Raw genomic sequence first — 13786 nt, 5'->3', positions numbered from 1 at the left:
AAAAAAAAAGAAGGGCAGCCGCGGTGGTGCAGCGGTTAGCGTTGCCGCCTCACAGCAAGAGGTTCTCCGGTTCGATCCTCGGCTGGGGTGCCTTCTGTGCGGAGTCTGCATGTCCTCCCTGTGGTCCCGTGGGTTTCCTCCGGGTGCTCTGATTTCCTCCCACATCCCAAAGGCATGCTGTAGGTGGATTGGACACTCCAAATTGGCCCTAGGTGTGCATGTGTGTGCCTTCTGTGGAAGGTTGGGTGCCAGGCTGGCAACTTGACACCGTAAAACTCCACTGCCAGTCATGAGCGGACAGGTGATCCGCTGTGGTGACCCCTAACTGGTAAAAGCGAAATGAAGTTACAATGTGAAAAAAGCTGCACACTTATAATTTTGAGGTACCCAAAATCACTACAAATTTACTGTTAGAATACAACTTTTCGACACCAGTGAAAAGTACCACCCATATTTTATAAGTTTGTATTGACCCTAGAAAGCAGCAGCCAGTGATTGTAGCCCCGCATTCTGAAGTAGCCTGCTTAGGTGTAATTAACATAATTGTACACACAATTCTAATTCATGTGGCAGCTCCATTCTGCTTCTGTAGCATGGGGGATGTAATGTGTAGGCAGCCTAGTACATGTGCATAAAACTGATTTTATTGCATTTTAATTCTGCCTCCATAGAGCATGAGTGTACGAGAGTCAAACTGTCTACATTGTAGCAGTCTTTGAGGATTGCATTCCTTTTTATTATCTCGAGGCGTTCCTTATTCGACTCTGTCTCCACATGTAAATGCATTAGTAGTGTTTGAGTGAAAAAGAGGTCGATGCCTTTATAAACTTGCACTTTAGTCCTCTGTAGCTTGGCAGTTAGACGGTTTAGTTAAGACTGTTATTTGGAAGTAATTGTCTCAGTGGTGTATAGGCAAGGTATCAATCTGAGCCACATGCGAACTGAGTTCAGGAACAGATTACAGGCCACAGGTGAGATTGACGGGGGGGGGTGGGATGAAACAACGAATGTCTTGGCTTTAAGAGAGAGTTTGGATGGAACTGTTGCCTGCGTGACTTGATGGAGGCTGGGTGTCTCGTATCTCAGCAGGTTATGTTAAGGGAATAGTAGACATGTTGATGTTGCACATCTTGCCTTCTAGTAGGAATTGACTGGCCTTTGCCACAGAGTGAGTGATCCCAGCACCTGTCTGGAAGAGCTGTTTGAGTAGTTTTTACATAGGGAATGATCACACACTGTCAAGAGCATGCAGGTGAAATGACCATTGGCTGTTTGCAAACCATGAAACAAAATGCAAGAAGTGCTGTTAAGTAATGAGAATTTGTACGACTTAAGTTGATGCTGACTTTTCATGATGATGCTTTGCTGAGTGTGCTCAAATTCCTTACCAAATAAAGTAAACTTTGAATGCACAGCAGCAGCCCTGGGTGTGACTTCCCAACAGTTCATGGATACAGTTTTTTTTAGTTAGGGTCACCAAGAAGTTGATTATTCCACCACTTTGTGAACTTAGTTTTGATTTAAAAAATCCAAACTTGGACCCTTTTGAACTGGTGGCATTGGACCCATTTGAGTTGTCTGACCTGGAAGATTCTTTCTGGTGGCTGTGATGTTATGCAGCGGAACTGAAATCCTTGATGTGTAGAGTCTCATTTACCATGTTCTACAAAGATGAATCTGAGAACTAACCCTTCATTCATGCCAACGTTGGTCTCAGAGGTTTCCCTGAAGCAGGCAGTGTAACTTGCCTGTCTTCTTTCCCAACCTAGAAGATAAAGGGAGGGCATTTTGAACCTCTTAGGTGTTTACAGGCAACTTGGTTATATGGACAGAACCAGCAATTTTAGACAGATTGAAGTTGCTAGCTGTGCTCCATACGCTCACTAAACGATTGGTTCTCAAAACAGTTAGCTCTTCCCTGTGAGATAACAATTTGTTTTGCCAGAAACATTCTCATCTGTAAACTACAGTATCTGCTTTCACTCACTGCTTTAGGTTAACTCTCCAAACTGCAACCTCCTATAAAGACTTGAGTAAAGTTTGTAACTTTATTGACCAGTCATATCAGACACCTGACTATGACTTCTTTCTCTCGGTACACTTCCAGTTAATCTTAAAGTCTCTGTTCTAGCCACGGTCAATTACAGGGTAATTTTTTTTTCCTGTTTTTGACCTCCCTTGACTCATCTCCTCTTTCCCTGTAACTACCAGAACTCGCGTAGCAGAGGTAACAACATAGTTTATCTACAAAAGTCTCAGTTTACTCCAAAATGTATTGGGAATGCTTTCCAAAAACTAACTCCCGCCTTCTGGACCAGTATTTCTGAAAGTATTACAACTCTTCCATTATCTCCTCTTTTAAGCAGGCACTGAAAGCACACTAGCTTGAAGAAATGTAGTGCCAGTGTGTAAGCCACCTTAGATTTTAACTTTCTACAATTCGGTTCATCCTCCTCCTTTGTAACAGTAGCGATTTAGTTCAGTGTTGCATTTTCAAACTTTGAATATTTTATAAATGTTATATCTAATGCTTGGAACTGACTTTAATCATTGCTTTATTTTTCTTGATATGCTTACACTATTTGATGGTTTACTTGGGTATTGTGTATATGTTCATTTTTGCAATTTACTTGTGTTGCTTTTTAACTTTAGTCATGGCTGAGAAACTGGCATTTTGACCAGTTCATTCATTTATCCAGCTGTCAAATGTGTAATGCATTTAAATAATTAATTTAAAATCCTCACATAGTGAGAGGTTTGTAGCTCTTCTTTCATTCCCTCTTCTGAGTCATAAAACTGTTGAATGTCTGGTGTCCTCGCATCTGTTTTTCCTGTGTACCGCCTTTCTCAGCTGCCTTGTTTCCTCCCACTGGAGCCAGAAACCTGATGTTCATCGTGTTTCGCTGCTGCAGTCATTACACTTGGGTTATCCTGCCATCAGGCAGTCCCGCAGTCGGCCAGAGTTCCAAAGTCTTGGTCCGGCATCGGTTGCTGTCACTTCTTCCCTGACGTCAGTGCGCCAGGGGTATATAAGGTGCAGCTGACGCCATTTTCACCAGTCTTTCTTGCCGTGCGGTGCCCGAAGCAAAAGCAGTTCGCAAGTGCCAGTCGGCAGACTCCTGAGATTTTCAATTCGAATTTTCAAAATCGAAGTCTTCAGTAAAGCTAAGTACCCCGTTGGGGAAACTTTTTCTTGCCTCAGACCGATGTCAGTAAAAGTTAATAATTGTATTTCTTGTGGGAAGCAAATACCGCATAAGGATTTTCATTCTTACTATATTCCATGCCTAGGCCCAGACCACGACGTTACTAGTTGTTGGTTTTGTGCTAGATTTAACAAACGCACTATTAAACGTCGGTTTGATTTTGCTCGTCATTACTTTGGGCAAAGGTTTAATTATACCATGCCATCGGAACAACCGATGACCGGAATACACAAAAAACGCAAAGACAAGGGTAAGGACAGGCATCCGAGGCCCAAAACTGACGATGAAGCCTCTTCTAGGCCAGTCGCCGGTTCTCAGTGAGGTGCTTTCGCAGCACCTGACACCCGCTACCTCAGAGCCACAGGTCGCCTCCGACTCCCACGTGGAGATGCCTAGGCCTCTGGATACTCAAGGTGTGTTGGGCCTTCGGAAACTAACCCTTCAGATGGGTCCGGAGCCACTGAGCAGGCATCGGCTCCTGAGGGTGTTTTCAGACCTTCACAGATTACCATTAAAACTACAGCCAAGTCAAAAACTCCATTAAAGACAAAGAAGCGAATACAGCATTCACCTGGACAGGCCTCCATGCCTAAAAAACAGATGCTCAAAATTGCCGAAGACTTAATTACTCTGATTAGGGGTATCCATTCCCCTCCTGATAAAAAGCCTAGGCAGGATATAGACTGATTCCTCTGACCAGGTTTCCATTTACTCTGATTCCTCTTTAGACCAGGGATACTCTTTACCCCCCTATGTGGACTGTGATGCTGAAGAATCAGTTCCTTCAGCCTCTCCTCCAGAGGATTATTCTTTTGGGGAAACTTTACATACCATTGGGAGGGCCAAGATTACTCAGAATCCAAGAAAAGGCTCAGAGATTTTCTTTTATTACCTCTGCACAGACCCTTGCTATTCCACCAGTGTTGGATATTGTGGATGATGTGTTCTCTGAATCCAGTTTAAATCCTGATTCTTTGCCCCCTGCTCCAGTCTAGCCAGACAGGTACTACAGAGTCCCTGTCTCTCACAAATTTCTTTATAAAAACCCTGTTGCTGACCCAGAAACTATTTCCCAGGGTCCCAAAGGGGTAAAGGCTTCCACGGCTAAGAATCTATTTCCCTCTGACAGGGATTCTAGAGCATTAGACAGATGGTGGAAGAAAGTTTACACTTCTGCAACTTTAGCAGTGAGAGCTTTAAAATGCCAGTTTCACATGCTTAAATACCAACAATATTTAATGTCTCTGTTAAAGCAGAAAATGATTACAAGTTCAGAACAACCCGACTATAAGGAAATGCAGGAGTTATTACATGCAGCTGAACAAATGGGCAAACATACTCTGCAATGTTGTTTTGATTCATTAGAGGCTTCCTGTAGAGCAGCAGTTACAGGATATGTGATTCGAAGACATGCTTGGTTAAAAGAATAAAGTTTACCTGATCATGTTTAGGCTAAATTATTGGATGCTCCTTTACAGCAGGATATTTTATTTGGTGTTAAGGCAGAGGAGGTCTTAAAGAAAATGGAGGATAAGGCAAAATCTATGCAAACGGTGAAGGATTTCTTACAGGTACAACCACCTAGATTTAGCAGAAATTGGCCTTCAAAGAATTGGTCCTTTCCAGTGTCAGACAGACCACAAAGAGGCAGATACAGACACCCAAGAGGCAGATCTCAGCCCCAAGGCTCTTACAGACCACGACAGTGGGGTGCTTCAATCCCAAAAGGAGGTGAAGACAAGTCACAACCTTACAGGAAACAGTCCCAAGGACTTCCCCCCTTCAAATGCCAAGCACTTACCTTTTGGCGGCCCCCTTAGGGGGAAAACTTGCATTTTTTTCTCAAAATTTGCATGTAATCACCCAAGACAAATGGGTTCTGAATATTGTGTCTCAAGGTTACAGGTTCCACTTTCACACACTACCAAGGCTAAAAGGAATGCCATACCTGCCACAAAATCAATGGGCAGAGGCACAAAAACAAATTACAGCCCTCATGGACATGAGAGCTATTCAAAAAGTGCCTACTACTAGCTTTTTTAATGAGCTAAAGTACGTTCAGTGATGCGTCTAATGAGGTAGCACCTGTTAGATGTTTACGTACTATCAAGTCTATTTCTGTAAAGCAGTGTCCACTTCCAAAATATCATTTTACATGGACCCTGTCATGTGCTCGCACTCTTTTTTTTTTTTTTTAAGAATACACTTCTATTTTTAGTAATTTGTGGTCCTATGTCACTCAAATCCTCAGTTTTTCCTTTATTTTCCTCTATTCTTCTCGTCATTTAACTAGTAACAAATAGTCTCTATTCTGAAGGGTAGGGAGTCGAAAGTCATTGTACCGTAGTAGTAAACCAATGCAGAAGAATGCAAAGTCCCTGAATATGTTTGTCACCATTACATGTGTTGATGCTGACAGAGTTCAGTCCCAAATATTGCCCTTCTCACTTGTGCACATGCATACACAATGTCACAGATTAATAGATCACTGATGTCAAATTGCAATGTATGGGGCATTGCTGTAGCCATAAGTATAGACGGAGCAAAACTGGGTCTGTGAAAAGACTAAAGGTAGAATGCTGCAAAGCTGGTAAGGGAAATTGAAAGTCCTGACACCAAGGAAAGGTTCTCAGCACGTCAGACATACGTGCAGTAGAAGAGATGGCAGAAAGCAGTGGGTCCATTTAAGACATCTTAGTATTTTTGTTCAGCAACAATGGTGGTTACCTGGAAGAAATACGTTGCCAAAGGAGAGTTGGGAGGTGGGATGCTTCAGGGATACCAGAGGCAAAGGGGCCCACTGTGTTGGAGCTAGCTTTAGTATGGTGGCTAGTGTGGACTGGAGATCTTCCACTGGCATTTTTTACATGGCTGCAAGTCTGTAAGGACCGGATTTTTGGGTACTCACATTTGGTGATTGAAACTGGATTGACAGTGTAGTGAAGCAGCATTGATGCTTTTACTATTTTTTTATACAGGATAAGTGAATTACACATACACGAGTGTAAAATCCCAAAGCCCCCTCTCTCTTTTTTTTTTTTATATGCTTTCTTACATTTATACTTTCAGGCATGTAAAGTGTTTTCAGTGAACAAGACTGTAGTCCAAACTTCCACTGAAATTTAAACATATAACTAAAACCTGTAGTTCTGTTCAGCTGTGGTCTACTGTACCCTCTCTAATAAAACTGTTTTGCTTAACGAGGGTTGTTTTGCAAATGTGGAACTTGTGTGCAATGTATTATTGCCATGACATATAGGGTACATTTTGCAGCAACCCTATTAATTTTAAATCTTTCCTTTTAAAAAACATTTTTATGTCATCCATGTCAGTATGTGGGGAAGATTACAGACATTAATTATGCATCTCATCTTTGACATTCTGATGCTTTGGATGATCCCCTAGACCGTCCTGTCTAAAGGTGTGCAGGACAACTGTGGGGTCCACCTTAAACTTTAAGTATTACATTGAGCAAACTTCCACTTATGATGGTGACACAGGCTAAGTAAGCATTGCATCTTATCTGTGTTTTTTTTAATCATTTGTGTAAGAAAGTAATGGTCTAATAAGGTGATGCTTTATGGCAAGGAGGGATTTAAAACGTGAATCGCCCACAACCCTGCTGTGATGTATTGCTATAAAACAATTGTTTTAAAAATAACAATGTTACCTTTTTAAAATTGTTATACAAAACTGTGTTATCCGCCATCTCCCTGCATTGGGGTACCACAGTGGGATGACTTGTGATGCTGTGCACCTGCTCACACCAGTGAACATGGATGCACCTTTGCAGTACATAGAGCTGTTAAACTTAGGATGCTGGAAGCATGATGGCAGAGGAGGGTTATATCTAGTTTAACATGCAGGATGGGCACATTTTAATGTTCTTTCAGTGTATTGAGTTAACATCCAAGCAGAGCTAGAAGGGGAGAGTTGAACTGAAAAAAAAATGCTTTGTTTCTTCTCTTAACTCTAAGTGAATGGTTACCACAGAGCTGGTAGCTTTCAGGAACTTCACTAGCAAGTGTTTCAGGATGGCTATTGAACTTGTTATAGGGTACTAGGTTTCACCTACCATTTGTTGCACTTAAGTGAGAAGTGAAACTTGCCTGTTTAACAAACAGCACTTCTCTGTGCAAGCAATGAATTGTGTGAAAAAAAAAAATCTACATTTTGTGGTGGTATTGGATTTCACTGAGTCAGGTTTGACTCCCTGTTAATCATACCAATGCCTGAGAAAACACTTGTCAGGAATTGCAGATCTGAGTATAGTTCTATGATACAGTGGCTTCAGAGTTGATCGTATTGGATGAGACCATGTGACCGTGAGTTGTAGTTATTTTAATAGATCGTGTCTGTGCTGTTCCTTAAATTGTTCAGAATTTTGGTGTACCTGCTACTTTGTACTGAAATAGTAAAGTCACACAAAAACATATTGCTTCCCCAGATAGTTATATGGTGAACTTTGAAGTGTAAGGATTACTTTGAGTATGCACAATTTACTACAGTGGGAAACATTTCTTTATTACCAGATGATGTGACGCACTTCTCTGAAGGTTTACCAAGATGAGTGCCTTTCTGATGAGACTACACTGCTTTTTTCACCAGAACTGTTGCTGTGTGAACGTTACAATTTGCGTTGTCTGCCTTGTGTCTGCACTTGTAAGTATACATGCATTGCTTAAAAAAATGTGTTTGTTCTTTTAGAGTGGCAAGCTCCCAGTTAAAGACCTGTTTGTTGACCTCCGGGATGGCAGGAAATTATTGGACCTTCTGGAAGATCTAACTGGAAACACACTGGTATGCGTTGGTATCAAATTGTATTACATGCTTTAATATTGAGTTGTGTCAAATGGATGTTAATATGTTGAGAATTTTTTTTGTCTTAGACTAATAGCAAGCTGTAAATGTTATAGCATCATATCTAGTGTAAGTAAAAAATGTAATGATTGAACTTTTTTGCACTTGCTATTTGACGGTGGTTCCTTGTCACAAATTCCTACCTGTTTGCATTGATGTCTTCAAATATTCATTAGATCATTTTTGCAGTAACCAAAGCTATATGGGATGTATACTACAGAGGATCGAGCAACCATCCAACTTCCAAAGTTTTAGGGTACCTTGCACATGTCCTAACTGCTTAAGAGCTCGAGGAGAACTTGTATAAAGTCACTGGTTAGAGTGCCAAACTCACAGAACCTTTTTTCTATCAGAGTGCTCTGTGCTATGGCTTTGAGTGTTTAATGTTCACCTAGCAGATGAGTACCCCACTGCGGAATGACTTCCATTTTACCACCTTGTGAATAAAAAGTTCAACATTTCTGTCAGGCTGTGTTGCTTTGGGTTTGAAGGACCTTTTTGTGGTTGCCACAAAATAAATTATCTCAGACCTTGTGTTTAGTCAGTGAAAGAGCATGACATTGAGGCTGTGCTACCCAAGTCATATGACACTTGTTTCAGTAGAAAGATAGTAGTGGGTCTTGGCTTATTGGACTTTACCTCAGCGATCTGCAGGAAGAGAAAAGTGCAGGAGGCATCCATGAGTGAATCCATTGTGGCCAAAATCTGGTTCCTTGGACTGTTCATTGGTTTGTCTGTCTCTCTGTGGTGCAACTCCTCAGGAAACTGCTAAGGACTGAGAGGCAAGCACAGTCCATGTGGCTGTTCTCTTTGGATAATGGAGGACTACTCTTATCGGCTTTGGAGGAGGGAACAGACATTGTCCCCTTGTGGGAGCCTCTCTTTGGAGCTTGCTTCCTGGAAGAGGACCATTTCCAAGATGCTGTTTCTCTGCAAGTTCTCCCAAGCAGAAATACAAAATTGGGCATTTTTCATCACCTGTGTCTTTATCTAGGTCAGGCAATGAGTATTGGCTGGGCTTTACTAACGGTTTACTTTCAAGTCTTTGTCATTACATTCTGGATGTTCCCTTCATTTTAAAAGCAAAGATTTCCCATCTTTCAGATTCTGATTCTCAATCTGAATAACTGAAAATGTTCAAGTTCCTGCTCCACAGAATGGGGAATCGGACTCTTAGGAATTTTTTTTTTTGTTTTGTTTTTTCACTCTTCAGTTTCCCCACCTGACTAGTTATATTTTGCTGATATTGCAGAGTGAAAGAGTTATTTCAGTGGAACAAAAAGAAATACCAGAGTCTCGGAAGATAAATGATTTGCCACTGGTTGATTTCCCTCAATCCTTAGCTGTTATTCCTGCTTTGCCAGCCTTGGCGGATGTTTCATTCCAGCTGTCTGTTTGCCTGACAGTCAGCCACCTGCCTCCAGAAAATGTGATAAATTATGTAAGTAGACCCACAAATTTATTTTCAAATTATAAGTTGGACCCTGCATTAATTTCTCTGACAAGCACCTTATAAGTAACTGTATTGCTTCTGGCAAGTACGGGAAAGCCTTTTGATAGTTTTGGGAGAAGAGTTTATACTGTTTCCACCCCAACCTTTAAAGCAGTGAATTGTTACGCTTGTGTGTCTAAGTTTCTGCCGGCTTCTTTTGACTATAAGAAAACGTTATTTGCAGACCTTCCTCCTTCAGAACAGTGACATATCTGAATTCTTTAATTTCTTTTGTCTCAGGTAATTAAACACACTCAAATGCTCTCATGACGTGGCTGGTGATGTTTTTAGAGCCCCTGCCACTGAGTCAGTGTAAGATTTGTCTGGTTGCTTTCACAGAATTTACCAGAGGATGTGAAAGCTGGGCTTCTGAACAGTTTCCTAGATAAAAAGGGATTGACCTGCTCTTTGGTTGAGATACTCAAAAGATTCGATGAAGCAGGAAACGATTTAGGGGTACCTGATTTTTCTGTCCTTCTTACTAAAATTTAATAGAAACTTTCCTTTCTAGTTCTGGATCATTTTATAGGAAACAAAATAAGCAATCACAGCAGAATTCATGGAAGCTGTTCTTCAGAAAACAATAGCAGAGGTTCAAAATAGAAAGGATCCCCCAAAACTAAAGGCAATCTTTAAAAAAAAAAAAAAAAAAAAAAAGAAAGAAAAATCCGACACTGTGCTAAATTTCGTGTGTCCTAGTCTTCACCCTGGCAACATAGTAAATAGTTCCTAAAGTCTTAACTCTTACTTTTCCCTGTAGCACCAAAAACTGTAGATAAGTGGATTCTGAGGATCATTCAAAAAGGGGTACTACTGGCATTGGGATTCTCTTCCTCCTTTACAAAAGATTCTGTTTCACCCATCCAGTCAACCCCCATTTCCTCCTGTTCTAGGTCAAATGATGGCTCGAGGGTTTTAGAGCTTCTTCCACAACATGTAAAGAAAGGATTTTACTTAATATTTTTTGAATATGGAGACCTGTTCTAGGTCTTTCCTTTCTAAACCTTCACTTCGGTATTCCAAAAACTTTAAAATGCTCTTTCTACAGTTTATCGTTCATTCCTTCTCCTAGTTTTCTAGTAGCCCTAGATCTAAAAGATGATTATCATATTCCAGTTGTGAAGGATTTTAGGTGCTATTTAATATTTTCTGTCTGGTTTATATTTTCAGGTCATTGCTTTACCCTTTAGATTAACAGCCCCTAGAGTGTTTACAAAGTGGATAGCGCCTTTAACAGCTCATTGCTGGTTAGAGGACATTCACATATTTCCATATTTATAGATGACTTCATTTTTGCAGACTCTTTTTCAGGAGCTGTAAGGAGTCTGTTTCTTGGGTAAAGACTTTTCTCAACCTGAGATTTCTGTTAAGCCTAAAATAATCCTTTCTCATTCCTTCTCATACGTCTCCTAGATGCATTTCTGTTAGTGGCTTTTTTCCTCAGGACAAGGTGGAATTTTACAGGGTACAGTCTGACATTTTCCAAACAGATTCTGACATCTGCCAGGGAATACCTCTGGATTTTAGGTTTTATGGCTTTGGCAATCCACATGATTCCTTTAGCTAGACTTCACAAAGAAAATTCAGTGGTTCATTAAATTAGTTTGGACCCAACGCTAGCATCCCCTATCCTTTCAGGTCCCACTGCCAGTGTTTGTAAAAAGGAAGTTACTCTGGGTGAATTGGTGTTCTCAACCCAGGCCTTGGTTTTCTCTCGCAACCCCTAGTCAGTAATGACCTTCAGACTTTGCTTGGGGAGTTGGATGCAGGGTGTAGGTGTGGTTGTGTGCGCGTTGGGGAGTGAGAGTATAGTGCCTGTGGAACATGAAAGACAAATTGAAACACGCAAATGTAAAAACAAAAAAAACTGTACTAAGTGCTTTCAGATGTTTAGATTGAGGCATATACTACTGATCACAAGACAACACAATGATATGGTACTTAAACAAGGTGGAACCAGTTCCTAGCCTCTTTGAAGCCTAACTGTGCCAATCTAGGAACTAGCAACTCAGCACAATCAGTCTCTCCAGGCTACGTACATCCCATCAAAGCAGAATGTTGTAGCAGACAAGCTCAGCAGGCCCAGGACAGACCTCTACACATGGAAGTTGCACTCATATCAATTCTTGGTAGACCCCAACTGTGAGAAACTCCTCAAGCTGACCCGATGGCCTCCATTCACATTACAGAGTTAAAGAAATTCTGTTCCAGGGCTCTCAGCATAAAAGCCTAAAAGACAAATGCTTTTTTATTCCTACAGATATGGATATTTCTTTACGCATTTCTGTCCTTTCCTCTGTTAACCAGGAATGTTCCTCCTTATTACTGTTTCAGTATTCTTTCCTACTGTGGATAGCCAAATGTCCAGCCAGCATACCAAAGTGTTTACACATTCCAGGCACCATATGTCAGACATTTATCGTACATCCAAGGTGCAAGGTACATATGTGATGTATGAGCACCTAATCCTGAGAACTTCTTTGCCATTAGTCTGAATACTACATTTGAATTTGGTCTGCAAGACGTTTGATGCATTAGTTCAGCTACTGAGCCTTCTCAAGATAAGTGCCCTGTTTTTTTTTTTTCTCTATTTCTTTTTTCTTACCTTTTTACATGTCATCCATGACAGGAAGATGTGACTATGGAAGGCAGATTCCCTGTAAGGAGCCACATGAGAAGTGCCTTTTTTTGTGTGCTAAACATGACCATATTCAATGTTAGCTCTGTCAGACATTTGTCCTGAAGACACTCTGCAAGCCATCTATCATCCCTTTCCATTTACTTAGAGACCCAGCTTTTAAAACGTTTAGCTCCAGGCACCATAGTCTCCTAATGTGCTCACTTTGTTCAGCCACTGCTTTAGAAATGAAGCTAAAAAAGACACACATTGTTTCTGTTTCTGTCTAGCCTTCTACAGACAAATCTGTTGGATTGGATGAAACATCTGAGGACAGCCCAGTGCGTCCCCTCTATCACGACCCCAGTTGGAGACTGACATGGGGCTGCTTGCACATGCATCTGCCCAGGCTATGCCTATGTTTACTACAGATTAGGAGAAGGAATCTTGGCTAATATCGGAGGGGCCTTGGGAATTCCCAAATTCTTGATAGGGAGAAGGGTTCTGGTAAACTCATTGAATCTAGGCAGGGGTTCGAGATCCCTAGATTTAAGGTTGATGTTCCCTTAAGAAGGAAGCAGAAAACCACACATGTGGCCCCTTTGGCTAAGGATCCACTAAAAGAATGGCAGGACATTACTTAGGCCCTTATGGCTTTAAAGTTTCCTTAAGGCTCATCTATCCCTGCTCTGTTACCTGGTCCTCTACTCCTTCCAAACATCCTAGGAAATTTGATTCCTCTGAGGAAGAGTTGTATTTAGAGTCTGGTGAGGAGTCATTGGCGTATTCTTCTGAAACCCACTGTTCTTGCCCTGGAGTCTGAAGAAGAGGATTTACTTTCTCCTGATTCCCGTATGGAGGAATTAGCTTTTGGAGTTACTGTGGTATCTATGATGCATTTTAAATGGGATTGTTCTCAGGTTTCTGACATTCAGAAGAGGTACAATGAACTCTTGCAGACAGTCATCCAGGCCTTCTGCAGTACCTCTGGTGTCTGATGCTCTTTTGGACACTTATACTTCGGCTTATCAAGCCCCTGATTTCCAACCTCTGCTTCCTAAAAAGCCTGACAGGTTCTATGAAGTCCATGAACCTCAACTTTTTTTTTTTAATAAAACTCCTTCCTCTGACCCTCTTGTGATTTCCCTGGCTACTGATAAACCATCTAAATTACTGTTCTCTAAACTTTTACCTTCTGATAAAGAAAGTTGAGCTGTGCATCGAAAGATATCAGTAAAAGTGTATACCTCTGCTACCTTATCTTTCAGGGCCATTAAATATCAGACCTGTATGGCTAGGTGTGTGCTGGCTCTATTTTCTAAACTTGGGGGCATTCTGACTGATTTGCCTGAATCTGAGGCAAAGTCTTCGGCAGTTTCTCTTTTGAGTTCTGCCTCTCAGGTGGTTCATCATTCTATTACTTGCAGTTATGATGCTGCATCATCTAGCGCAGCTGCATCAGGGTCTGTAGTGATGAGGTGTTCTTGGCTGCACTTACAAGCTCTACCTGAAGACATCAAGGCTAAATTACCGGATTCTGCCTTAGATAACCAGAATCTCTTTGGCTCTGCAGCCTCTGAACTTTAAGACCCTACAAAATAAGGGTAAAGT

General features: G+C 41.3%; 1 protein-coding gene across 2 annotated transcripts in view; it reads left to right on the top strand.

The window, feature by feature from the left end:
- The window catches only part of UTRN (utrophin), a 4744936-nt gene that overhangs the window by 961147 nt on the left and 3770003 nt on the right, over positions 1–13786 (top strand). For both annotated transcript variants that reach the window (XM_044069601.1, XM_044069592.1), the window contains exon 4: positions 7914–8006. In XM_044069601.1, coding sequence (XP_043925536.1) covers positions 7914–8006 — 93 coding nt within the window. The remainder of the gene's footprint in view (positions 1–7913; positions 8007–13786) is intronic.

The sequence above is a fragment of the Protopterus annectens genome, chromosome 1.part0, assembly GCF_019279795.1.
Source record: "Protopterus annectens isolate FY-2018-M chromosome 1.part0, PAN1.0, whole genome shotgun sequence".
Taxonomy (NCBI): domain Eukaryota; kingdom Metazoa; phylum Chordata; order Ceratodontiformes; family Protopteridae; genus Protopterus; species Protopterus annectens.
This window is presented reverse-complemented; position numbering and strand designations above follow the sequence as displayed.